Source organism: Corvus hawaiiensis, chromosome 2 (genome assembly GCF_020740725.1).
Source record: "Corvus hawaiiensis isolate bCorHaw1 chromosome 2, bCorHaw1.pri.cur, whole genome shotgun sequence".
Classification (NCBI taxonomy): Eukaryota; Metazoa; Chordata; class Aves; order Passeriformes; family Corvidae; genus Corvus; species Corvus hawaiiensis.
In genome coordinates this window covers 51,119,766-51,147,037 of record NC_063214.1, presented here as the reverse complement: position 1 = coordinate 51,147,037, position 27,272 = coordinate 51,119,766, and the positions used below count along the sequence as shown (strand labels likewise).

Below are 27,272 nucleotides of genomic sequence, written 5' to 3'. Positions count from 1 at the left end.
AGACAGGAATGCCTCTGGATTTTGTAGATGAAGAGGAGTTGTCTGATCTAGGGAATGTCGCTAGTAGTAAACCCACTTTTAAAGTATCCCCAGCTGATCAGCTACATGGACAGAATAAGAGTAATGACATTTTTTCTGCTGTTTAAAGGAAAAATTATCCTTCTCATCAGTTAACAGAAGCCTGCCTTGCAAGAAAAATTCCCGTTGGATGCTGTTTCTCAGGACACAACCTGATACAGATGTATGGATGGGGCAGCAGGGTGTTTTCACTGATAAAAAGGAATACAGGCAAAAGTCATATGCAGATTTATGAAAAATAAATTTATTACATAACACCTTGTTTTAACAATGTTTGATTTTTTTTTACTCAGAATACTTGTGTCATTCATGTAAAATAGTTTGATACAGTACATTGTATGTAAGTTTTTCCTCATAAATTCTAAGGCTCTCCTAACACCTTGTTCCTCTGCAGTAGGAATGGCACCCCTAAACAACGTGCGAACATTAAAAAAAAAAAAAATTAACTGAACAAAATTTAAAATCCACTACACCAAGCTGGTTCTCAAAAATCATGACAAAATATCTGAATGGATGCCGCACCTTTTTAGGAAATATCATTCATGCTTTTTTAATCCCAAAGCATGCTCACAAATCATTAACACCAACAGGAAAAAAATAAAACACTGTCTATGACAATCATTTTAGTTTGTTTGCTGAACCAAACATGTTTATATCAATGACAACATACTTATTTTACTATCAAATAGCAGCTTTAATACCAGTCAAGTCATAGATTTCAAAACAAAAACAAAAACTTACGTTGGAAATAAATCTTTGGGACATTTGTAATTGCTGGGGAAAAAATGCAAACGCTTTCATGTTCTTAAAAAAATCTCATCGTAGCAATCGTGTCGGTCATGAAACATTGATCTAGGTGGAAAATGAACCAACCCACAAAAGTCACTAAAAATAAACGTCTATCAAAACTGTCTGAGAGATGGTTAGTTTGCTTTTTTGCCATGGTAACATATACTGTATGTTTCAAGTACCAGTTCAAAGATGTCGTGTACTATTGGTCAGATAAAGTTGTTACATCAAGAGAATTCACCACATACGACAACAAAAATGCTTGCCCCTAGCACATTTCACAGCTTCAACTGCTACAGACTGTCACTGAAAAAAATGCATCGGTCAGTCTGAACCATGTCAAGTAAACTACAGAAGTAGCATATCCACAACACAAACTGTGCTAGCAACTTTCTTTTCAAGTCTAACCCCAAAACCAGGTACAACGTGGGAGCCCCCACTCGGCCCTGTGGCAGGGGATGGGTCGTGGCGGTCGGACAGGTGGGAGGTGTGGTTGTACAGTACATTCTCTGGCCCAAGCCGGGCTCCTGGCACGCAGCCGTGCGGCCGGTCCTGCAGCATTAGCGACGGCGCAGCGACGGCACCGGGTGCAGCTCAGTACCGGTGCGTCTGGTGCGAGTACTGCGGCGGCTGCTGGGAGGTAGCTGAGTATCCCATGCTGCTCTGTGGCTGCGATGTGCTTGGTCCAGGGTTGGGGTAGGCAGCATGGGGGTTGGAACGCTGCAGGGAGGAAAGCACAGACACACGACCCTTTGTAACACGGACATCGCGAGACAACTGCACCTACTGACTCGTTTCTTCACGAGGCACCCAGTGCACACGGCCTCAAAGCAGCTGCACTTCCAGGCTTTGTTTCACTTACTCTGTTTACAGCAGGTAACCGGCATCAGGAATAGCAGACCAGAAAGTGACAGGTGCCAGCCTTCTGTTATCCACTCTAATGGCCTCCTGTGAATCTTCACCCATCACAGTCATACCTCCAGCCAACCCTCCAGATGGCTACAATGCACCTGCACATGACACTGGGCTACCACCACTCATGGCAGTGGTCTTCTCCACTTGCTCCCTTCTCCTACCAAGAGGGTAGGCTGGGGTGGAGGTCCAGACAAGGCATTACTGCTGATGAGCCACTCTGCCTTATTCTGGAGATTTTCACACGTAGAGGATATACTTGCCACCCTTTTGTGTGACCTAGGAGTACAGGCTGAGAGCACTGTGACTGGGCTAAGGGGTCATCTATCAGCAGCATTAAATACTTGAAGGAGAGTTTAAAGACAACAGCAACATGTTCCTCAGTGGAACCATATATTTCAGGGAAAAATGTCCTTAGATTGTGGCTTGGGAGGTTCAGGTGGGACACTGGAGAAGGGACCACTAAGGGACCAGTACAGCACTGGAAGAATCTGCCCATAGAGTCTGTGAGGTCTCTGTTTATGAAGGTTTTTAAGACTCAGCTGAACAAAGCCATGCTAACCCGAGTGAGTCAGAACTAGCAACAGCCCTGCTCCCAGTGGGAGACTGAGCTAGATGGTTTCTAGAGGTCCCTTTCAACCAGAACTCCCACAATTATTTATTGAGTGGAGCATTCATCATTACAAGAAGCTCTCAGCAAATCAGCAACTGCCTACTTCAGTCTTAACCTGGAAGTTATTATTTACTGATCATGTGTTATAAAGGAAAGAAGGACTGCCTATGAGATTTGCAATCTAAGTATCTGACCTCTTAGTAGCATCAAATGTCATTAAATTAACACGGTTTCAGTGCATTAGTGTGCTGGTTTACATCCATGTTAAGGTTTACATGCTCTCACAAACTTGGCAGTATTTAGAAACTGTGTAGCTTCTGAATTCTTGGTATCACAGGACATATTATGGTTTTTAGGAAAACTTCTAGAAAAGTTCTGGAAACTTCTCTAAAGTGACTATTCCAGGACTAGGGTATTGCTACTGAGACCTGAATAGGAAAAATTGTGGTGAACCAACACCCTGAGAAAGTAAAATATTAAGTGACAATATAAAACAAAAAAACCCTTTTTTTTTTCTTGCTGTACAGCACTTAGAAGAGAAGCTATACCCAGGATGTTGAGATGATGGCAGAAATAAAAAAGGCATACTCTACTTGTTAACACACTCATAAGACTGAGCTAACACGTCTAGAGAAAAGAGGCAGAAATGGCTGGACCAGCACTTAATATCAGTACGAACAAACCAGCACTGCTGAATGGCACCATTAGCACAGTGACTGAACTTTGTGACATTTGCCTTCAGCCCTCAGAGAAAGACTAAGTCACTCATCAACAGAAGGGTCACAGCTCTGGGTCACCCTTCTCCATGTTACAAACACAGGATGTACTTCAGAGGGCAAAAATCTTCAATGTTGGTTTTGCCCATGTGTGGCTCCTGTATGTAGGAAGCCATCACAAGTTTAACCACTTAAAACTGACCATTCATTTCAGTAGTAAAACACTCTCTGCATCCTGACTTCTAAAACAGATCTTATTTTAAGACAGAGGCAATGAAGAATCAGTTTCTTTCATGACACCCAAAGCAACAAATGGCTTTTGTTTAAGAACAAAAGTAAATATCCAATCCTTTCTAAATACCATTAAGCACCCAGAGGGTTATCACAAGCAAAAGCTCAGAGTAGCGGAATTGCTCCAGCCTGTTTAATCACACTGCCTTTGGGAGTGTCACATTGCAGATTTAAACAAGGAGGCAAGGAAGTCTGTGTGCCATGTGCCTACTATTTTTATGCATGGCAGAAAAGGATACAAGGTCAATGTGCCCTGCAGAGAGTAATTTGACTTCTGAGTGAATGTAGAAACTGTCTTAGTGTGCCTTGCCCAGGAGATGGCAATCCTTCTTCACAAGCCTTATATGGGGAATTTGAGCAAATCAAATGAAGAACAAAGGAACAGGTGTTTGATTAAAACAGAAGGCTGTATTGTAATGTTTGTTTGCCGTCTCCTCAAACGGCTGGATCAGAAGCAAAAAATGTGAGGAATTTTTTTCAGGGAGACCTGAAACCATCAGTAGGAAACTCTTAACTGCTTTTGTTCTAGTGCTAGCAAGTTCAGGTCTCCTCTCTTTGATTATCATGTTTTCCAGACACCTAAATCAGAAAAAATCTACTGACTGCCTCTTTGCAAGGGTAGGAGGAAGAAGATATTTTTTCTTTGAAAACCAGGTATTTCCCCTCCTGGAGAGACAGCAAAAAGATTGGTCAAAAGTAGTCAAGTTACCAGTAAGAGCTCCTGAGACAGAAAAGCAGCAGTTGTCATTATCTTAAGGGAAAAGTATTCTGAAATTATGTTTGTCAACAAGGGCTGCCCCCAGCTGTAATTCCAGGATGGATATCTGAGAGTACAAAAATTTTGATGAGCATGAGCTGAAAACAAACCAATGCCAACTCCAGCTGAGCAATTTGAGTCCTCTGATTTGACAGCCAGCAAACTTCATCTCTGGCTCACAGAACTACGAGCTGAAGTTTGTTCCAAATGCCACGATGCAGCAGCAAAATGAGGTGAAGGGCATGCAAATAGGGCACATAAATGGGGCTCCCTGACACAGTACACACAACCTCTGGCATCAACCTCCTTAGATGTGTGACTCCACCGGAGGGCAAGATTAAGAAAGCTACAGCTGCATTTGCCTTCTGCTCTGTGTGTGTGTTTTTAAGAAGTGGTAGAAAGAGCCAATTAAAAGGCCAAAACAGCAATCGACTGCAGCTTGCCAAATTGAAAGGGATGAAACTCCTCTAAGAGTGCTTGTGATGGATAATCCTACTAAAAGAAAGATGACATTTATACTTAGAGGCACCCCACCCTGCAGAACTGTAGTTAAGGCTCACCACTGTCTCAAATAGCTCTAAAAATGTATCTTGTTCAAGGAGAATGACTTGCAAACTGATGTGTTATTGATGTCCTGGGAAAAACTGAACAAAGGCACTTGGGGACTATATGAAGGAGCTCACAATAAAGCTCTTGAAAATGATCTTATTTTACATTTTCATGGTACTTTCAAGTTTTGGCCAATGCTGAGACTACACAGATTTAGGTAAGGATGAGTGTAATGCCTCCAGGCAGCTTCTGAGGCTATCTGGTACTCTGAGGAACAAACTCTGAAATGCAAGACTTCAAAGCCCACTGGTGGTTCATGGAGAAGCTGTATCAAACTGAAAGGCAAGTTGACAGCAGCAGCTTTACTCAGTTTCTTAACTCTCCCTACGTTTTGCTACATAAGCCCAGCTAAGTGGATTTCCATTATCAGGGTCTCACATTTAGATATTAATCTTTAAATTAACTGAAAACATTGCCAGTAGTTTCCAACTTCCCCATCTTTTTGATTTCATCCAAGACTGTCTGCCAACTCGCTGCCTGTACTGTGCATTCCATGTGAATCAGTATGCAATAGTTCCTGCAGGCTAACATTTCCAGCAGCATGCCTCCTCTTGAAATCTTCTATTCCCTACACTTCCAAAAATCCGCCATTCTCTAACTGCTCCTGTGAATCATTTGAAGTCTTCCCTGCTCCTCTTCTGTAATTTCTTAGCTTGTATTAACTAAAGCTTCTGTCCTTAACTCTCTCCTCCCCAGTCTCCAGTAGTAGCCTCATCCAAACCTAAAACCTCAGGTATCATTCCTTGGGATGACTAAGATATTCTTATACTCCAGGCCTGATTTTTTAACGTCTGACCACAAGCGCAAACGTGGGAAGTTTTCATGTTTTCCTCAAGTTTCTTTTCCCAATGTGTCTCCTCATCTTCCTCATTCATTCACTGCCACCACTTCACCTATCTTCAGATCTGTAATATTTGGCTTACTCAACCTGGAATCTCCCTTGGTCTTCAAAAGAAAGATTGTGACAGCATCATGCCAAGTCTTTGTCATCCAAAATACTGTTTCCACATCCATTTACCCAACTAAAATACTTGTTCAGATTCTTATTTCACAGCTTTTTTACTGCAATATCCTCTACCTCCTACAATTACAGGCTTGTTCAAGCAAGAAATGGCATTTTCAGGTGATACAGAGCACAGCATAACAGGCTCCTAATAACCATTAGCATTCCCTAATATGAAGGTAATAATTAGTAACTCTAATAATGTCTCATCTTAATTTCCTTACTGCTAACCTAAAGAGCATCAGGATATCAACAAACCATCAACTAAATGAATCTGAAAGAAAATTCGAAAGATGCCAAAAAGTAACTGTTAATACAGTGACATTTACAAAATTACTTTTTTAGTTTGAAGAAACAGTGCTCTAAACATGAAAAACAAATACACAATATGTGAATAAAACAAAATACCTGATAGTCTGAGGTCATAATAAGTCCACCTGAGGTAGTGGTAGGAGGAACAACTCTCACTTTTTTCAGTGGGGGTCCCTGTGTGTGACTGTTGTCTTGGTTCCCTGGATGACCAGTTCCATTAGTATGGTTATTGCCCTGCTGCTGCTGCTGGTTCTTCTCAATTGTTTAAACACAAAGAAAAATTTCAACTCAAAAGCAGTACATGATAGAACATGAAATCAGGAAATAGTGTAAAAGCCAGTGAAACATGATGATACTGTTCTTCTAGTACTTACTTTGTCTCCTTTATCATCTGGTTCTTCTTCTGTTAAAAATTCTCGTTTTGGGTAAGGGATTTGACAACCTGCAAAAACACTGTCCCCCAAAAAAGTCTATTTATCACCGTATTAGAACAGAAGGGTTAGACCTGTAAGATTCCCACTTCACCCATGCTAGTTTCAAGTTGCCTGAGCCATCACTTAATACCTGTAACTAATGGAGAAGTTTTCCCTCTCTATCACCATATTCTAAGCTTAGTAAAAACATATTCACATTCAATTTTAATGTTCAGTTGACTCTTATACACTAACTTAAGCTTATAAAAAAAATAAATTTTTTGTTGGTTAGAAAGGTACATCACCTGCTAGGTATCTGCAAGGGCACAAAGAGCTATCTCACTACAGCTATTGTGTAATTCACAATCTCAGGATTAACTAAAAGTATTCCTGGAAACTTCACTGACTATTAATAAAACCACCTGGAAAAAAAATTTAAAAGTAACTAGAAATTTCACCTGTCAATTCATATCTCACGGTCTACATGGATTCACTACTGCTAGTGAAAGCTAATATTTACCTGCCCTTCATCAGTAGAATGTATTTATAATAAAGTCTCTGTACACCGGTTAGCAATACTCATTGTGTATTCACATTAAAATGTCAACCTAAATTTGAGAAAAAAGCCAAACACCATTCTAAAAGCAGTTTCTGCAACAATCATTCACATGACTTTAAATCATAGAGACAGGTCAGGAGATGCTATAAATAATTCCGTGGGTTTTAGTGAAATAATTTCATTTTTAATTAATTCCTTATAAGTATACATATTTTATAAATTCCTCCCTACAGAAGGGTAGAAAATCACACACAGGATGTACTAATAGCTTTCCTAAAAGGGTGTACAGTCATGCTCTCGGCCTAGTCTTTTGGAAGAGGGGCTTAATTTTTAATGAAATCATTCATTGTCCATACATTTTCTCCCTTTTGTAAATCTGCCTGTGCAAACAAAAAAGAGGAGTGTCTACAGAAAATGGATTTAAGTTGTTAAGGATGACAGCACAGAGACACAAAGTTGACTTTCCCCACCCACTGAATTTACAACAAAGGCTAAGACAAAAATGTAAACTAATTAGAGACTGTCATCTGGCATTCTGGAGCAGAGAAGTGGACCTGCGGGCACTTAGCAGTTGTCTACCAAGATCTGTAGCATGCATAATCAACCTGTCAGTGAGTAACAAGATTAGTGCTGCAACTAATAGGATCAAAGTTCCATAAAGCAAGAGAATTAATAAAAATACTACTTAATTTTAAAAACCACGAATGGCATTTTACTGGTTATAGCTTTCTTCGGTTGTTAGACAGTATTTAGCTCAATATTCACAAACATACTTAGGGCAGAGAGAAAGCACAGTTCTAAAGCGTCTCTGAATGCACTGATAGGTTAATAAACTGACCACTTACTCAGATGTGGGAAGAGGATCTTCCAAGAAGTAAGGATCCTGCATAGCCTGTTCTGAGGTAATTCTCTTTATTGGATCCATAGTGAGCAATTTCTGAAGCTGAAAAAAAAAAGAAGGTAAAAACCTTTACATTACCAAAATCATTTATAGAAACTTCACTGTATTCCTGGAAGACAAGACGATACAAATGTGTCTGAACTCAAAAGCCTAACCATAAATGGCATAACCACACTCTTCTTTCCTGTTAAAATAGCAACTTCATTTCCTATCAAAGAACACCTATTTTCACTTGCAAAGCTCAGGACACTCAGTTCCAGTCACAAGTGTCGTATCAAAACATTCGGAAAGTTTCCACAATGTACTAGCAACTTTAATCAGGAAATAATTTGGGCTGGAAGGGCCTTTTCAAGGTCAGTCAGCCCAACCACCTGCCATGGGCAGGGACACCTTTAACTAGACCAGGTTACTCAAAGCCCTGTCCAGCCTGACCCTGAACACTTCCAATGAAGGGGCATCCAGAACTTTGTGAAAGCTGTTCCAGTGCCTCACCACTCTCTGAATAAAGAATTTCTTCCTAATATCCAATCTAAATCTACCTTCTTTGATTAATAAAGCCATTCTCTCTTGTTCTATCAAAAAAATGCTCCTCTCCAGCTTTCCTGGAGACCCCCTTCCAAGTACTGAAAGGTGCTCTAAGGTCTCCTGGGAGCCTTCTCTTCTCCAGGCTGAACAAACCCTGCTCTCTCAGCCTGTCTTTAGAGCAGCGGTGCTCCAGACCTCTAAGCACCTTTATGGCCCTCCTCTGGACACAGCATCCCAGGTGGGGTCTTGTGAACTAGGAACAGCAGACCATAAGGATTTTATTTAGCACTAGTGCTGAGCTGCAGTGATGCATTCTTAAACTATGTGTTTCTCATTCAAAAAGTCTGGTGTACATGCATATACTTCTCTCCAGCAGCTGTGTGGAATGCAGCTGTGCTGGACAAGCAACATGAGATAACCTGTGAGTTTTCATGTTTCACCAATACAACACAGTGCCCAAGGCAAAACTACACCATGACATACTGTCGGAGACAATGGTCTTTAAAAGAAATGCTTCACTTTCAACCTGTAGTGGGGTTTTTTAAAATTGTGGATCTAACAAGAAACTACATATGTAAATAATATTAATTTAAATTTCCTGTTCATACTTTTTACAGGATTCATACATTCACCTTTTTAAAAAGATCCAGTGTCATGATCTAAGTCTGAACCAGTCATCTCCTTTCACTAGCTATTAAGTGAGCATTCATAACCACAGTGCAAAATCTCCACACTTCAAAAGCTGAAGTTAAGAAAGTACATTTCCCCCCTCAGCCTTCCGTTTTGACGGCATGGTTAAGAACGTGGTAACTATGATTACCACCATCAGTACAGTTTTGTTTTTCAAATCATCCACATGGACTCACAGTAAGTTATTTCAGCTCTCTGAGTCTACGTGAAGTTTTTATAGAATAGCATGCTGAATGAGCCAGAAAAGGCAAAACATGACAAAGAACTGCCAACACACTGAAAAACACAAATAAAAAGCACTGCAAGATTCTAGCATAATTTCTGGTGACTGGATTCTAGAGCTGTCCATCACATGCTGACAAGACTTGGTCCTGATCAGCCACACAAAAAAGAAATCACAAATGATTGTGCAACCATTATCCACCCAGGGGATCAAAACTTTGGTTCTGCCCCCTTGTACAGGTGCCACACAGAAGTGAAGCTTCCTCTTATTATTACAAATATTTTCTATTTTAAAAACTGTTTGATGTAAAGATCACCTGGCTAAATGACACAATAAAAACGCAGTAAACTTCAAACATCATCAATGAATGGGACAATCACTACAGTTCATATGGACCAAACTAACCACGTGGAAGATCAAGAATCACTAAATTAACCAGAAACAGCAGCTGTTTTCCTTTCTCTAGGGTGTAAGTAAGTACGAAAAAAAATCAAGAATGTGGAAGTGGGAAAATAGTAAGCTGCAAAAGCAGGAAGGAGCCAAAGTTTTCTTAAGTTAACACATCAGTACTGCATGTGAAAAGGGACGATGTACATGAATGTCTGTAAAGAGGAGAAAAAAACCTGGTTCATTCAAGTTGGGAAAGCAAAGCATTTTATTTTTGTCACTGACAACAATCTCTGGATTTATATATTTTAAGACAGTAGATTATAAACAGCGTTTTAATCTGCTCTGATGCAGAGAGTAAGAGGAAAAGATACTTGTATCTTAATAGTTGTGAAAGGGTAAGATCTTGGAACACCTCTGGAAGAACTGGTAACCAAGAAATTCACTGAACTTGTTCAGACTTTGCTGTAGAGGCCCAAGGCATTCATCTGCAGTTGAGTTTAGCCTCAAACAACAAGAGCAGAAACCTAAGGCACATTCAAATTTTGGCAGCTCATGAAGAGTATTTTAAGATGTTATTCTGGAAAGCTCAGGTTTTTTAAATAGGATCCAGTGAACTGTTCTGACAGACAGCAGTGAGCAGAAAACTGAGAAAATTCTGTTACAACTAATGAACTTCACAGTACTTCTCTCACATCCAGATCTATGGGAGGTACAAAAGAACACAGCTACATCCACACTACTGAATACTCTGACTGCTTTTTAGCTCCCTTGACACTGACTGACACCATCCAAATTGCACAAAGCTCCCTCTCTTGCCATCAGCTGTGTTGAGTGAAGGTGGGTGAAGTACCAGTTGAGGAATATGTTCAGTCTGGGGTCCACATCCACACTCCCCTTCTGATCCTGTTGTTCAGCACTAACAGATGTAACCAAGGATGGAAGTGTGCCAGTGGTCTGGTAAAGGACAGCATTCCTTGACTCTGCATTTTAGTGCAACCACTGCTTTTTGGTACAAACATGCTGAACACGTTCACACAGTTACAATCCCCTTGTGCTACAGAGAGAAGAGAAAATGCTGCAGTAAGTGTTTCAAACTATTTTCATCTGACTATCTTATGTCTAGTTTTGTTGCTCCATTGAAAACAATTTCTAATCTTGCAAGACAGAGAATACATGAGAAATTTCAGATTGGTTTGGACAGAGCATGCACAGCTTGTACGAGAAGCTAGTTCATTCAGGGAAAGTCTTACTATGGGCCTCCCTCAGAGAGGATTGGTCTCCTTGCTTACGTAAACATCTCTAGTTAATTTCACCAACTTTTAACTTCAGAGAGCAGAGACACTTCACAGTAAATGACGCCGAACAGTACAGCTGCAATCATTACCTGATTCAGCTGGTTGTACTTTGGGGTTTAATCCGAACCTTAAATATATGCTCTATTTTAGACTGGCTGAAGTATAACTTATCTGCTTGAAAACCCCCATCCTCAAGCAGTATGCCACAAGAAAAATACTGCATCAGATCTGGTCTGACTGAAGGATAAATTCCAGAATTTATATGGAGGGAAGAGTATGGAATAGAAAAGAGACAGCAGCTTAAAAACCCCTTGTGTCTGATCATCTGGGAAGGTACAGCTTCCGAAGACTTGAGCAAAAGCCACGTGGCCCTCAGACACCCAGGCCTCTCCACCATCTTCTCCCTTCTTTCCAATTTGTTCTTCTCACCTCCAAGAAGAAAAATCTTCTCCTTTTCCTCCCTCACTCCCATCGACCTCCCAAATAATCTATTTACTTTATCATTCGAGCCTGAAAACATTTAATCTGAGTAGGAAACATAAGGATAAGGAGGATGAACATTCAGAAAGACTAGACACCCTTAAATTCTTTCTTCTCCATACATAAATACATATATAGGCTGTCTTGTAGCAACTTAAATGTTCTTTAAAACACGGACAAAAAGGCTCAGTACTGTAATTTCTGAAACAACAAAAGACAAGCACTTCCAGGGCTGAACTAGTGCATAATTTTTACTGGAGTCTTCATAAAAAATGTTACACATTCTAGAGAGAAAAAAATGTTGTAAGGGTTCTACAAAGTATTCATAAGAAAGCTACAAAGATTAGTGAACTAGGAAGACTTTTAAAATTTTCCAAACTACATGTCCAAGTCTTAAGTCAATTTTCTTTTTAAGTCTGTAAGATGCAAACTTGTATCGTATCATAGCATGGTTTGGGTTGGAAGGTTACTTAATGACCATCTTGTTCCAACACCACTGCAGTGGGCAGGAGCACCTTCCCGGTTGGTCCAAGTCCCATCCAACCTGGTCTTTAAACTCTTCCAGGGATGGGGCATCCAGAACTTCTCTGTGCAACCTGTCACTATCCTCACAGTCAATAATTTCTTCCTAATATACAATCCAACTCTACCTTCTTTCAGCTCAAATCCATTACCCCATGTCTTATCACTGCTTGTCCTTGCAACAAGTTTCTACGAATGCTCCCTTTACATATTGAAAGTCTGCTCTAAGGTCTCTTCAAAAGCTTAAAAATGAATATATTAAAAAAAAAAAAAAAAAAAAAAAAAATCAGGCATATAGGAATTTTTTAAAAGTAAAAAAATAAGCTATTGAAAGTATGCAAAGCAGCAAAATAGCTACGGGTTGCAGCAAAACTGCAAATATAACTACAGGCTAACATGACCTAAACACAAAAACTTCACAATTACTTGATACTGAACCTAATCCAGTGAATGACACTCAGAATCATTTCATCAATGTGAGAAGGTAAAGTGATTTTTGCAATTTTCCGATTGCGGAGTTCAGTTATTCCTAACTTTATTTATAAAGTAAAGTTATTTACAGTGGACTTGACATCAGCTCAACTCTTACTTCAAACATCCGTAACTTATACAAGGGATTCGATTTTTTATGTATGCACAAACTTACCAAGTGGAATGCCTTACTATCTGGTTTAACTTTATGTTTTTCCATATATTTGATAAGGCTGCAGTTGGTATACCTAGAAAAGGAAACAAAAATTTTATTTCTAATATGCAAATCATTGATACTGTAAAACTTCCTTAGTAGCCACAAAACATATTAATAAGAACAGCTTAGTCTCCCTGCAAATCCAGTAAGAAGGGAAAAACTACAACTACCAACACCAGAGACTGCTTGAAAATCAGAACTGCAGAAAGGCATGTTTCCCTCATATCCTTATAAAAGCACATCACATTCACACAAAAAGCACACTTTTAACCCACATGCGGACAGTAAACTATCAACTGGATCTGAACTGCCTGTTAGCAATTTTACTATTACACTGTTTGGTTCTGTATATTTCTCATGACAGTAGAGATAAATACTGAGCCCATCTGAACACTCTCCTGCAACCTCCAGTTTGCTACAAAAGCATTCATGAATTTACTTTTTTGGAAGAGAAACTTAAAAAAAAAAAGGTTTCTAAATGGTTACAATAGCATGGCAGGTGCAAGAAAGGTATGTAACTGTACAGCACAGAAATCACGCAACAGGGTGGCATTTTAAGTGCACGTATTAGCCTGTGGCAATGTGACAGCAAAGCTGAAGGGTATTTTCTTCTTTAGTCGTCATAAGCTACCCTAGACACCAAACCTGACAATTATACCCACTGTTTGCTGGAAATGGTGTAAGGTTACCAGACCCCTTTCATGCAGCTATTACAGAATATCACTGCCAGTACCACAGGTTTGGGAACAGCTGTGCTTTAACACACTGTGCTTTGCAAACTTCAGAGCTGCGTGGGGTCTCACTGGCATCACCTGTTTCACACCTGCTACCTTACCCTTTACAGGCTCTCTGGCTACTCTTCTGAGCCACATCACCTCAACAGGCCAAGTTCACCACACGGAAACAACTTTGTTTTTCATTTTGCACAATCTTAAGTCATAACGATTTCCTGGTCCTTGTTTGGCATCTACATAAAAAACAATCTGAACTACAAAAAACTTAAGAGTAGGAAAGAGATATAAAATATGCTTGCTTAAGCAAGCTCATCTGAGACTTACGTGTTTCTCCGGAAATCTTTCATTAAGGTTGAATGTTCAGGCATCTTTTTTATGTCTTCCCAGTCTTTATCTGCAAAGCAGTATTAATTATTTTTTTCCCTTTCTCTCTGAGTAAAACAAAGCATTTCCAAGTATCTCCACAGCCTTGATTTTTATTCTTTTTTAATTCTGCTTCTCCAACCTTGCAGTTACTTAGGTCTTTGTACTCTTTGGTTCCTATTCCTTCATCACCTCCTCACAATAAATCATACCAACACCTCAGAGGTTCCAGCTGTGTGCTGATTAACTCAAGAACTTGAAAAAACAGATGCTAGCTACAGTGCCCACTAAACAACGCCGAAGAAAAACACATCAGGCCTTGTGCCTGAACCCATAAGGACCGTTATTTAATTTATTTAGACACAGCTGTGATCTCAGGACAGGAGTACACAAGACTCCAGCAAACCCTGTTTCCTCCTAAGGGATTCTCTGTGCTGACAGCACTTTTAGTTACAGAAAAATGCCCACAGATACTTCTGCAAAGTAAGAAATACTGCTAGCCAACAAAAAGTTAAGAAAAAGTAAAGTCTGCATGATCAAATTAAAGAATAATTCATCTCAATGTAGACCAAGGCTGAAATGGATTTAAAAATAAAACAAAAAACTCACTCCCAGCACCTAGCCTCGAATGTCTTAAGCTCTAACTCTTGAAAAGGCTCTGTGGGCAAGTAATTTGGTTCAGTTCAAATCTTTACTAAGTCTGATCACAACTGCAGAACACTGAGTTTAAAAGCATTAAATAAACAAAGAAATAAATCAGAGATAATTATTTAATTGTTACTTAGTTAAGCAAAATATTCTCCTCTTTCCTATCCCAGAGACATGTGAAACTGTTTCAGATATGGCAAGTGTCAATTAAAATGCAAAGAATATCGCTCTAATTGAATGAAAAGTATTCCTTGGTAAGAACCTAAGATCTCCAAAGGTCAAATGCAGACCATCAGAAAGGATTCATTAAACCAATCAGAAAACCAAAATAAGACTATTATCTTTTTATGTAAGCTGTAAAAAACCAATGTAAAACCCAAATGAAGTAAGAACAGCATAAAAGGGTAAAATTCTAGTTCAAAAGCAGATGAGGACAGTACTGCTTAAAGAAGCAAAACTAAGGACACAATATGCAAAGGCAACATTTCCGTGAATCTCATACAACAGTACAGAAGCAATGAAGTACATACACACAAAAAATAGTCAAAGGCAAAAATAAGAGCATGTTTAATAACAGAATTCTAGAACCACACAAACATACAGACCACAAAATTAGTGTGAAAGGAAGAGGCAAGTCCAGAAAAACAATAAAGGAAAACATAATTAACAGTGAATGGACAACAGCAGGAACACAAGCAGTGAGGAGAAAGATAAATAAAAAGTAAAAATAAGGCCCCTTTGACTCCGACTCCTGCGATCATGTGAACACTAGAAGACAAAGTATTAACTGAAGCAAGGCAGCTTGCAGAAAAACAAGATATGATCAACACTGAAGGGAAAATGCAGCAGGTGATGTCCACACGGTAATTTGTTTTGGTTCATGCAAGCAGTTCTTTCTTCCGGTTTAGAATAAAGAAATTTTCTCTATACCACCAGCCTTCCACCAGGGGGGAAAAAAATTCAATACCCTCTATTACTTCCAAATGCTATGTTTAATTTAGCATGAGTTAAACAAATGCATAATATTCACTAAAAGTATATAGTTTTGCTTGGTTTCATAAATCATCAGTCGCCTTCCAAATCAATAATCAGTACTGATGAAATGCTGAAATAGTCCTTCTCATTTTTAATCATCCACCATTAAATACAATCTTTTAAAATAATAAAGCATTGGTACACATATACACAAAGATAACTCTATCATTAATAAAAGGGCAAATATCTAATTTGGCCACTAGATTCTAGATTTGTAACTCATGAAATAAAGATTGTGTTTGAACAGCTTTGTTGCTTTGATCAGCTGCTACCTTCATATGCAAAGAAAGCAATACAGATATCTTTCTTTGAACAGCGGTGATAAAAAATACAGAATGTACCTGCAGGAAATCCCATTACATTGAATATTCTGTCCAGCTGGTCATGGTGATAAGGATTACTAGTTTTGATATCTTCTTGTCGACAATGGAATATTGGCTCTGATGTTAGCAGCTCTGCAAATATACACCCTATGGCCCAAATATCTTTAAAAAAAGGAGAACAGAAATAAAACAAAACAAAACAAAACAACAAATGAATCTTTCCAAAAGCATCTGGATGAGGTAGAATGTCAGTGTTTAGCTTATCAAGAAATAAGGTCCCTGCATTGAAAACTTCAAGTTTCTATTGTAGAAGTGCAGTACTTGTCAACTTTTTCTATTAGCTATGGATTGAGGTACCCAATTCAGTAACTATACAGGAGCTGAGACAGTATCATACAAGTTTTTGTGGGGTTTTTAAGTGTAGCTACCATTTAACATTGTAAAAAAGTTATTTGGTTAAGAAAAAAAGTGAAGAAAACTATTGGGGTGACTGTCAACGCACAAAACACAAAGAAAAGCCAACCAGCATCTTGCCCATTTGCTGCCACACTGTCCTGACCAAGAAATGTGCAACTGCTGATCAGCCAAGTTTAAGTAGTATTAAATGACCCCAAAAATACAAATTGAAAAGTAGTGGTATTGGAATAAACCAAATGCTATCTATAATACCCTGAAAGAGAGGAACAAGCAAATTGCTTGAAGCCCACATACCTCACAACATTTTCATAACATTTATTGAAAAAAAAAAAACCAAAACCCCACAACCTTTCTTTTAACTGTTGCTTTCCTATCTTACAATCAGATAGCCTGAATTTTCCCAGCTGTTTTCTCAATTTTTTTCTAGTATATACAAATGCAATTTTTAACTCAAAGTAATGCTAGATTGAGCCTTGAATGAACAAGGTCATAAACAAGGACAAAAGCAAATAATGCAGACAGCATAACCCCACTACTCAGTGTTTTTACACAGTCATTTTTTTATCTGCACTGAAAAAATTATGTACGAAAGGCAATGACTGCCCATGCAGTTTCACACACTGCAATCAGAAGAAATGCCAGTAAAGTGAGGGAAGATGCAAATACAAAAAATTAAGCAGTTTAAAGGAACATATAAAAAATGTATCTGATCTATAAAAGAAACACAGTATTAACAGAAAAGTAAACAAGAATACATTTAAGGCATAAACATGAGAACTGCTGACAGAAACACTGATATGATCTTAAAAAAAAAAAACAAACCAAGAAAACAAAAAGATTGAGTTCTGAGGAAGCCTTTCAGGTTACAGAAACAACAATACAGTATGCTGACCTACAACCTCTCTGTCTGTGCAAAGCAAGTGGAGTAGCTGCTGGGGAAGTTATTTCCTCCCAAAATTGGTTTCCAGCCTCTAAGACATCTTTTAAACCAGCCAGCAAGAGAAAAACCTCCCAGTCCTTTTCCCTACAGTCTCTGTCCCTTCCATAGCAAAGCTGATCAATCCAGTAAAGATGAATCTCCCTCCAGTTCACTGCTGCGCTGTTCCCCCTGTTCTACAGCCCACAACAGCTCTGGCCATCCGTCATCTGTCTTTGAAAAAGACACAGAGAGGCTAAAATGCAGCTTACTTTTACAGCTTAGCTTCAGTGCAGCCACTATATTCTCCACTCTGTACATTCCTTATTTCATGTATTTATTACACTAGGTAATAACCTCTGCAATAAAATTAATGCACTGTGCCTCACAGTCATTCTAATATGAATTCTACTAGCAGTTCAAAGCTGCTTCCATATTTTTTATTGCCTCTAACAGCATTTATGAAAGCCTTGTGTGAAAGCCACAAACTAAGACTGCATGCAGGGCATTTGGAGCCAAAACCCAGTAATAGATTTCATTTCTATATATAGCCTGAGACCACAGTAAACTAAACAATTTGTCAAAGATGTATGTTTCTTCAAGAAACAAGTAATGTACCTTTAACTCAGCTACTGTCCTCTGAAAAATTTATCAAAGCTTTAATATTTGGGTACAGTTACATAAAGAACAAAATAGTACATTTTTGTCCAATTTACTTACCAATAGCTTTGGTATAATGCCTTGCTCCAAGAAGCAACTCTGGAGCTCGATACCAGAAGGTTACAACTACTGGATCCAAGTCTGCTAAAGGCTTCAGAGGTGAATTAAATAATCGGGCAAAGCCCATGTCAGCTGCAAAATTCAAAGAGAGATGCTTTAAAATTTGAGGGAAACTAACAATTTTCTTTTTTTTTTTTTTTTTGAACAAACTGATTGAGTTTACTTGTTAGCACTATCATCAATCCTAAGTAAAATGCAAAGGCGGACTGTAGCAGATATGAACTCTCTGAGCAGATTTCCTTTCTGTAGAAGTTACTGGATGGCATCACCTATGAAGTATATCATTATAAATCATTGCTAACATGAGTCATTTCCAACAAAGAATTAACCATTGTTCTGAAGAAGTGCATCAACTCCTCAGGACACTGGTAAATCCTGACTCATTTTACCTGATGTTCTCTGGTAAAATACTCCCATTATCACAGGATGTTTTTTCACAAAGCAGCAATTTTTAGTGAGCAAAATGCAGAGTCTGCAAAGGTTAGAATGATTTATAATACATACGTGCACATGACAAAAGCTCCCTCCTCATGAAGTTAGCTGTAGCAAGAGTTCCTTCACACAAAAAACAGCAACTAAGCCTACAGCATCTGCCTCCCTGCTGATTTTCTATCAAGGTGCATTTCCAGTATCAATATACCAGTACTAAATACCATTCAGGCTAAGATTTTAAAGTTTTGGTTGTGGGCATTATAGAATTAAAAACTGCTTTTTAGAATTGGTAGTATACAACTGCCTAGAAAGTTGTCTGAACTACTAAATATAAGTCATACAGAAAAAAATGGGCAGAGACTAAAATATGCAGCTTCTCCCCCCAAATTGCTTTTCTGACCCAGCAACCCCCAAATCCCAAGACAGTGACCCTATCATCTAGGGATATTCACATGCTGAGAAAGACTTGAATGAAATGCGATGAATAGCCACCCTGAGGGAAAAGGACCTACATGCTATAGCTCACTGAGGGAAAACTGCAGTGTAATAAATATGGGTCTCTAACTTGACTACACAATCCTTAATTATTTTTTCATATGCATTCCTATTTATGACTGCTTTAATGCATTTAAAAAGAAACATTTTACAGTTTTCTACATTAAAATATCAGTTACTCAAAATTGATCAAGTCACTAATAACTATGAATAGTAAGGAAAATTGTTGGCAGAAAGTGAATTTATGACCCAAAATTACACAGAAAGCCTATAAAAATTATTTTAAGTTAAATACCAGTTATGTATTTTTTAGAAAAATTAGTTACACTGGAAAAGTGGAAGCCCTTGGTATGTGTATAACTTCTGCATTCTTTTACTGCTGTGGCAATCTTAAGAAAATAAGAAAAAAAAATCTACATTTTGATAACACACTTAGAAATCCAAGGTTCCCCTCCCTCTTTCCCCACTGGGAATGGATGGCTCAGAGGACCGGTGGCCCAATACAGAATCTTTCACCTGTCCATTAAGAGAGTCTGATTTAATTTAGTTGTTTACTAAGTTATTCTCAAATTAATTCAAAACTATAAATTAAGAAATAAATGGGTGGTCTGTGTGCAATTACTAGCAAGTAGTTGTGTACAGCAAATATCACCACCACTGTCAAAAGTGAGTCCAGAGGATGATCTACATTCTCTGTTTTGGAAGCAACCCTCCATGAAGAGTAAGGTAATATGAAGAAATTTTCCCTTCTGTTGTCCGTGCTGTACCTGTTTTCTATGCAGACCTCAATCCCTGTCAACCTTAGAGCTCAGAAAGGCATTAAAAACTTTCAGAGCAGGATCTGCAGAAGCATTCAACCTTGGCCCATCGCTCCCTGGATTCCAAAGGGCAAGGGAAGGCCTAGAGCAGCACCGAACGCTCCAAGAAAATCCTACCCTGAATCATTATACTAGTGATTAACAACATAGTTCAGATAAACAAAACAGTAAGAGAACAGAGCAACAATGCAGAAGAATAATCTCATAAAAGAAAGCCAGAGGGAAATGAAATAGATGAACTAGCTTTAAAAAACCCTTCCAAATGGGGCTGCATTACCATAACAAATGTAAGCAGGCTGTGCATTAGTAGTCTGCTATTACAACACTGCTATGATAATGCACAGCCTAGTACAGTTTATTATTGTTAGACTACTGTTAATTTTTATTTATGTAGTTAGTTTAAAATAATTGAACTTCTACAAATTATCCTCTCACTGCAAATAGTAACTCCCACCAGAAAATGTTACAATAGTGTGGAAGTGTTGGGTTCTTTCTAATCAGGTACACCTCAGGCTAAGCATTTAGCACTAGCTCTCACTCAACGTTTTGGATGGATTTCTTTGTTCTCTGGACTTTAAAGATCCCTTGTGTTTATCTCCAAGGGATCTGCCTATTCTTTCAAGAATATTTTGTAGGCTAAATGCCATCTTTGATTCCTATAAGATTTAAGGTTTGTAGCAATGAGTAGTTCCCTATTTAGATTTTTATAAGCAGCAGCAAGATGTCATGGCATTAGAGGTAAATGGAGGAACTTTTAAAATCCCATTTTTCTCCTCCTTTCCTCCTAGGTAGCTGTCATCTTTAACCCCACATCAAAATCCCCCATCCCACACAAACACCCATTTAAGCAAAATATAATGACATTTTCCACTTTTTATTGATGAGGCTACAGCATTTCATTGTCAGAACTGGTACATGGGGCTAATATGATGAAGCCAGTCACTCAGAAAACAGCATTTAGGCAATGTGCCCAGGCACATACTGGTATTACAGTGACTACTTTAGGTGGTACAACTGCACCTTCAGAACATTCTAACTTAAATGCTACACTGGGACTTATCAAAGATATAAACATACCAATTTTTACTCTTCCTCGCTCAGGACCTTCACCCATAACTAAAATATTAGCAGGTTTCTGTGGAAAAAAAAATAAATATACAATACATATACCACGATAAACCTAAACATTAGTCTCTGAAAAGTTAGTTAAGCTTTGTTTTGCCAGTTTTAAACCAACTTCGTTTTGATAAAAATGACAAGTTTCTCTGTCACAGTAACGCTGTGCAAGGACCCAGACACAGGCTCTCCCTGACTGCATCTTCCTCACGTTTCTTCTCGGCGTGGCTGTGCTCCAGCACCACATTCCCTACTGACACCCTGGTGTCTGTCCTCAACACGTGAGCTGGCAGCCACCGAGTCGCTGGGATTTCTATCCAAATTGCCCTAGATCCTTTCAGTGGGAGTGGGAGGCAGTCCCACTGCTGCCCACCACCCCCAACACAGGGATGGGAAGCCAGCTCTACACCATGTTTTCCCCAGGGTTATTAAGCACATTTACAGACACATTGTACATAAAAAATACACAAGTGAGATACAGATGAAACATTATCATTATCACTTGATACTGGAGAGAAAACTCATCTAAATTATTCCTATTTACAAGTGTTTACCAATTCACACAGCTGCAAAACTGGAAAGCATTGCCTTTATGTTATTTTTCTGTCTTCCCTTTGTATGTTTTATTATGGAGGCAAGTTAAAGAACTGAGCTAGAGTTCGGCTGGTTAGAAACATGACAACTCACTTCATAATCCTCTATTTTCTGCTGTCCTGTTTCCCATAGTCCATTCTCAGCATCTGTAGTCAGAGGATTTCTCAATTCCTAACACAGTTTATATAATGAAACCTGCAGTGCTTATTTGAAGGGAAAAAAGTAAAGAAACTCACAACTAAAGCTGATAATGTATGCCAGACTTGTTCTCAAATGGAGTGATTTAGATACCCATTCATTCTGTAAATCCTGGACAAAACAGGGACTCCTATTCAGTTGTGACCTGTAAGATTATAATAAGGCTGAGTTACAGCTCTTGCTTTGCTTTTCCAGTTTAAATTGATCTGAAGATAAAGAGTACCCCAGCAAAACAGTTTAGACTACCTAAAAGTTAACACAGTAAATCCTAATATCTTAATGTGATGTCTTAAACACATTCTAGGATATTCTCAAGCCTTTCTGGATCTATCAGGCTCTAATGTAAACACATGCAAAGAGGCAGAAGACCACAATTCAATATCAACCTAGAAGTAATTCTTATTGTGTAAAAGAAGGTACAAAAAAATTACTAATCCAGCAAAAGATTTCCTTGAGAAATTAAATTACTGTTGTTTACAAAAGGCTACAAAATGGATTTCTGAAACTCCACAATCCATGGACAAAATATGTAAAAAGAATCTGAGGTGTTTCATTTCTGAGAACAGGTTAAGGATAGAGGATGTTATCAAAATTTAAGATATATTCCACTGTCTTTCCAACAGCAGTAAGAACAGATCCAACTTGTGCTGTATTAGCGCTGTGATTTCCAGAATTGTCCCCCATAGCACCACCACCCCTTTTTGGTTTTTTTTTGGTTTTTTTTGGTTTTTTTTTAATAGAGGCATACGCTCCAGGTAAGTATTGCTTCAACGTTAAGAAATGCAGTATGTGGGCACACAGCTCTCAAAGCATTCCATTTAGATTGCTTCTACAAAAATCCTAAAAATAAACAAGCAACATACATCTTTAAATTCAGAGTCAGTGCTGAACTTTATGGCAATTCAATCTGCTAGGTATAAAAACCACATCATTTCACCACAGAAATCTTTCTATTGCTACACAGTGACTCAAAGAACAAATCCACATCTTTTACAAAATCTGCTTCAATATATATGGGGTGTTAACAAGCTACACACCTAATTATTATGTTTTCAGTAGCGTTAACAATACATTACACAGGCACTAAAATTTTTCAGATATATTATAATACATGGATATAATATATAAAGCACCATTTTTCCCCTGCAAATTCACAGGTTGATAATATTCTACAAAAATGCTTTTAACATCCTCATGATGTTTTCACCTTGAAATATTTTACTGTTTGGATTTTGGTAAGGACAAGAAGCCCTATTCACAAAGACTGCTTTATACCAGATGACTAATCAGCACAGCACTGGGTAACAATTCCTGCACCAAAGATCATCTAACCTAAGTTCAAGGCAGGTAGAGATGAGACGAGAAAGCACAATAAGACAGTACTAGTTAGCAAAGTAAGTATCAACAGCTTGATTCACACTCAGATTTCAGAAGGTACAGAACACATTTAACAATAGAGACAATTTAGAAATCTGTGTAGGAGCCTTCTAAAGCCGCAAAATTAAAAAAAAAATCCCTCGGTGTGGAATACTCAGTTCACCTTTTTCTAAAGTCAAAGGCCCTTCACTGAAACAGCTCTGTTTGGAACAGAAGATTCTTCCTACAGACAAAAATATTTATATAGTCACATCACTGTAAAAATACAACATCACAACTCAAAAAAATAATAAATTTAAATTAGATGTCTTATTCTGGAGGCTTCCATTTCTAAAATGATTGTACGCATAGACTGGAACAACGTTTTTAGTTCAAAAACTTTCCAAACAATGAAATTTAAATTCAATAGGCGGATTTCTACCGGAAATCAGTATAGGGATAGTACTGGTATACCTAAAGCATATGTATTTTGAAGAATCCCTGAAAAACACTGAACTCCACTAACAAAAGTCAATACATGGATCGGGAATTATTCTTAGGTATTTTTTAATCAAGTCCACTATCTGGAGAAAAAAAAACCCCAAAAACTCCCCAGATTTGTCTCTTTGGGCAACTCATTACACATTAGAAACTTATTTGCAAAAAAAAAACAAAACAAAACAAAACAAAACAAAAAAAAAACACAAAAAAAACAAAAACAAAAAAAAAAAACCAAAAAACACCAGTCATTAGAAACAGAAGGGAGAAATCTGGATAAGCATTAGTTTAATTTGTTAATTTTCAGTTTAATTCTAATTATCCAGAAGAAATTGAAGTTGAAACTGCTTATTCAAATCACTTGGGCTGAGCAAGTGAAGCAAAATCTTTCAGCAGTTCTTATACTGTGTTCTGAAAACACTCTACTTTAAGGCAGCTATATTTTTTTATAACTACAAATTATCAACTTAAAGTCCCTGATTTTTGTACTAATAAAGGCATAATTACTTTTGCCATTCATTAAAATAATTTGCACATGCCAGACAAATGCAAATAAGAAACCTGTTATGATCCTAAACCAAATGCGAAGAACCACGCAGTGATGTACAGCTGAGTATTTCAGAGACCAACAAAAGTGTCTGGCAATTCTGTAGAACTAAATTCAAGAAAAATCACCCTTCTCCTCCCAAATCCACCTCAGAGGCAGGGGGAGAATTCATTCTCACGAAAGAATGACCTTGTGACCACGGCACAGCACTAAATCTTATCTTGTCCTATATTTGGCTTTGTAGGACTCCTTCTTACGATTCCTGGACAAGTCCTAATCTTGTGCATTTAATCACTATTACTGTTGAAAAGAGAATAAAGATCCTCACTGAAATATTTTTAGGCACTTCTAATTTAACAATTATTTGCAAAGTGCAAAAAGAAATCCTAAAAAGCAGGCTAATTTCCAACAAGGCAGGTAAAAACCCAGAGAGGTTCACAGATCTGTGAAGAACTTGAGACAGCCACCTTCACCCATCTGCCTGATTTCACACAATACTGCTCGTGTTCACTCTGATCCTGAAGTCTCTGGTGATCAAGGCTGCACAATTCCCGTGCAATCTTCTCTCTTTCATTCTTCTCCACCGCAGTGTCTTTCCTTTCCTTCTAACACAACAGACAAGGTTAGTCCCATTGCCGCTTCTGTTCTTCCGCAGCAGAAGGCACAGAAACCACTGCAAGAACTTTACACTTCCTGGGACAAACATCTCTCTTCAGTCCTATCACCTAGATTAAAAAAAACCCCAAAAACTCTCTCCTGCTCTGTTTCCTAGTAGGCTATTTTTTTTCCTGCATCTGTGATCATTCTTGCTGATTCCCTCTAGCTGTTCTGCCTTGGGCCACCCATTTCTTTGAACTCAAGTGTTCCAAATTACACACTGCTCCTGCTGAGGCTTCACTAATGCTAAATGCAGTGGAGGGATTGTTTTACATGCCTTGCACAGGATCTTCCACTTTATATGATCCCAGCATGGTATCCTGCCTCACTCTGTAAGGCTACTGATTCATGTTAAGGTTACCAGCCACACATATTCTTCACATCTTTTCGGCAGGACTACTACTTTGAACGAACACTGCAGTCACATATGGCTTCTTAACATATACGGAAAATGTTGTGTTCTTTCACAGAGGGGAAACTAGACTTCAGAACTTATCTGAATTGCTGTTTTGAAGGCAAAAACACAAACAAAATGAAAATTATACCAGTCTATGTCTTCATGAGATGTGACAAAAAAAAGTCATTCCTGCTGCTCAGAGCAAGTTATTGATAGGAGCAGGAAACGATTATTTATTTCATGTTTGTATACTAGATGTCTGGAAATAATAGGACATTGTCTCATGCTCCAGGTAAAGTATTTTGGTGTTGGGCCCTCCTTTCACTAAGCTCTACTCACCAAAGCAGTGAGGAACAAACTGGGCATTTTTAGACAGCTTAGACACTGCAATTTTTGATACTTAGTACTTTTAGCAGCAAACTAGGTCTGCAGGAACTATTATTCCATATATGTTTTGCTCCTAGTCTGTTTCTGAAATCACCAGTTTTCAAAGACTGATTTTAAACATAGGTATCAGTGAGTAATTTAAACTCCTCTGGATTACCTATTATGGTATTATAATGTGGATGCTACCTCCTCTCCACATGTTATTAACTTTTTGCAACATTTCTATGTATAATAATGAACAGACTCATACCCTTTACACCTCCTTTTTAATGCACCTTTTAATAAGGTTTTAGTATAATCCTAACCAATTTTCATTCGGATAATCCAATACTCAAGTGTTTGGCTCCTAAAACATTACTCAGTAGAGGATTCACAGTGATTGCTAGCCACTGCTATTTGTGCATCATTAATGTCTGTGCCACCAAATTACAGACCTGGCCGTGCCATCCATTTCTACCTGTGATGAGCCATGATAATTTATAAGAATGTAACACTGGTTTTCAATTTTAAAAAAACAGCAGTTTAACTTTAAAAGAACAATACTTAGCAAAGGGCTTTTATCCCTAAATTATTTTGCTTTTGCAACCATGATCTCAACAATGATTCTATTATGATTTATAGTGAACAACTTCTTTAGACTTCAAAGTATCATATCAAACAATATAGGAACAGATTTAAAAACACAACCCCACAATCATACAAAGCCATAACTGAACTTCTTCAGCAGTACGTGAGCAAATGCCTGGGAAGCATGAAACATAAGATAGAAATCACTTGCTCTGAAGAAAAAAACAAACAAAAAGGTTTTGAAAGACAACTGCAAGGGCTTAACAAGTTGCAGCCTATTCAGAAGAGCACTTCCGTGGCATAATGGTAAAAATTGTAACATCCTGATGTGGTTTATCAGGTTAGGTCCTCCAACAAGAAAGGCTGTGCAGCAAAACCTACTAGCCCTTCAGCTTGGCTTGAATTCACACGCCATGTCAAGGTCTATGACTCACAAAAGATGCAATGTTAATGCTTCTTCTGGCACATCTCTAACAACCTTGTTGATCTTCAAGCAGTCATAACCTACATCAAAACATTTCCTTATTATCAAGGTGGGATGCTCCCTTATTGCATTCGCAGGGACTGGAACTGTCTTTTTGCAACATTTTATGGTTAGAAAAAATAATTGCATTTTCATTCCAAAATAACTCCATTTTCTTTCCACTTTGAACAAAACTGACTACTTCAATGCTAAATAGTACTCCAGCACAATAGCAGTGTCAGTATAACCTTATTCAAATGATAGTATCAGCACTTTTCTGAAGTTAACTTCTTTCCTTGAATTCAAAGATGTGCATTCACAATCAAGACAATTTTTGTTGCATCTACTAACTGATCAGGGCTTTAAAATATATTATAATCAAAAGACCAAGACAAACACTGTTGAAAACAATGGCCCCACAGAACACAAGAATTAAATCTAAACATTAAAATATTCTTTTTGATTAGAAAACACAGGAATTGTAACAAGCACTGGAAAATTAAGAAAGCCTATTTTAATTTAATACTTCCTGCTAATTATCTTCTTATAAAGAACATCTCAGCACTCTTTAAAATAAATAAATTGAGCATCTAAATAAAATTCTCATTAAAACTAGGAGCCATTAAAATTACCAGTAACAGCCAAACAAAAACAAACCCCTGAATTATCAAAGCACACGTGTCCAAAAGTTTTAAAAGTACAGGAAGTATTTGGATAGGATAGAAAATAGAGGGATGCTGTATCTATGCCAATGGGGCCTTCTGC

General features: G+C 38.1%; 1 protein-coding gene across 5 annotated transcripts in view; it reads right to left on the bottom strand.

Moving 5' to 3' along the window:
- Positions 1-302: 302 nt before the first annotated feature.
- The window catches only part of CDK8 (cyclin dependent kinase 8), a 75,127-nt gene continuing 48,157 nt past the window's right edge, over positions 303-27,272 (bottom strand). The window contains exons 1-10 of one of the 5 annotated variants that reach the window (XM_048294935.1): positions 21,674-21,757; positions 20,805-20,862; positions 17,923-18,054; positions 15,888-16,031; positions 13,825-13,894; positions 12,725-12,797; positions 7,898-7,995; positions 6,455-6,533; positions 6,177-6,335; positions 303-1,587 (exon numbers count right to left, since the gene is read on the bottom strand). In XM_048294935.1, coding sequence (XP_048150892.1) covers positions 1,462-1,587; positions 6,177-6,335; positions 6,455-6,533; positions 7,898-7,995; positions 12,725-12,797; positions 13,825-13,894; positions 15,888-16,031; positions 17,923-18,054; positions 20,805-20,841 — 918 coding nt within the window. In that variant the 5' untranslated portion in view covers positions 20,842-20,862; positions 21,674-21,757 and the 3' untranslated portion in view covers positions 303-1,461. Of the gene's footprint in view, positions 1,588-6,176; positions 6,336-6,454; positions 6,534-7,897; positions 7,996-12,724; positions 12,798-13,824; positions 13,895-15,887; positions 16,032-17,922; positions 18,055-20,804; positions 20,863-21,673; positions 21,758-27,272 lie in introns of those variants that run through there. The other 4 variants (XM_048294934.1, XM_048294932.1, XM_048294933.1 and 1 more) reach the window with 4 other exon arrangements.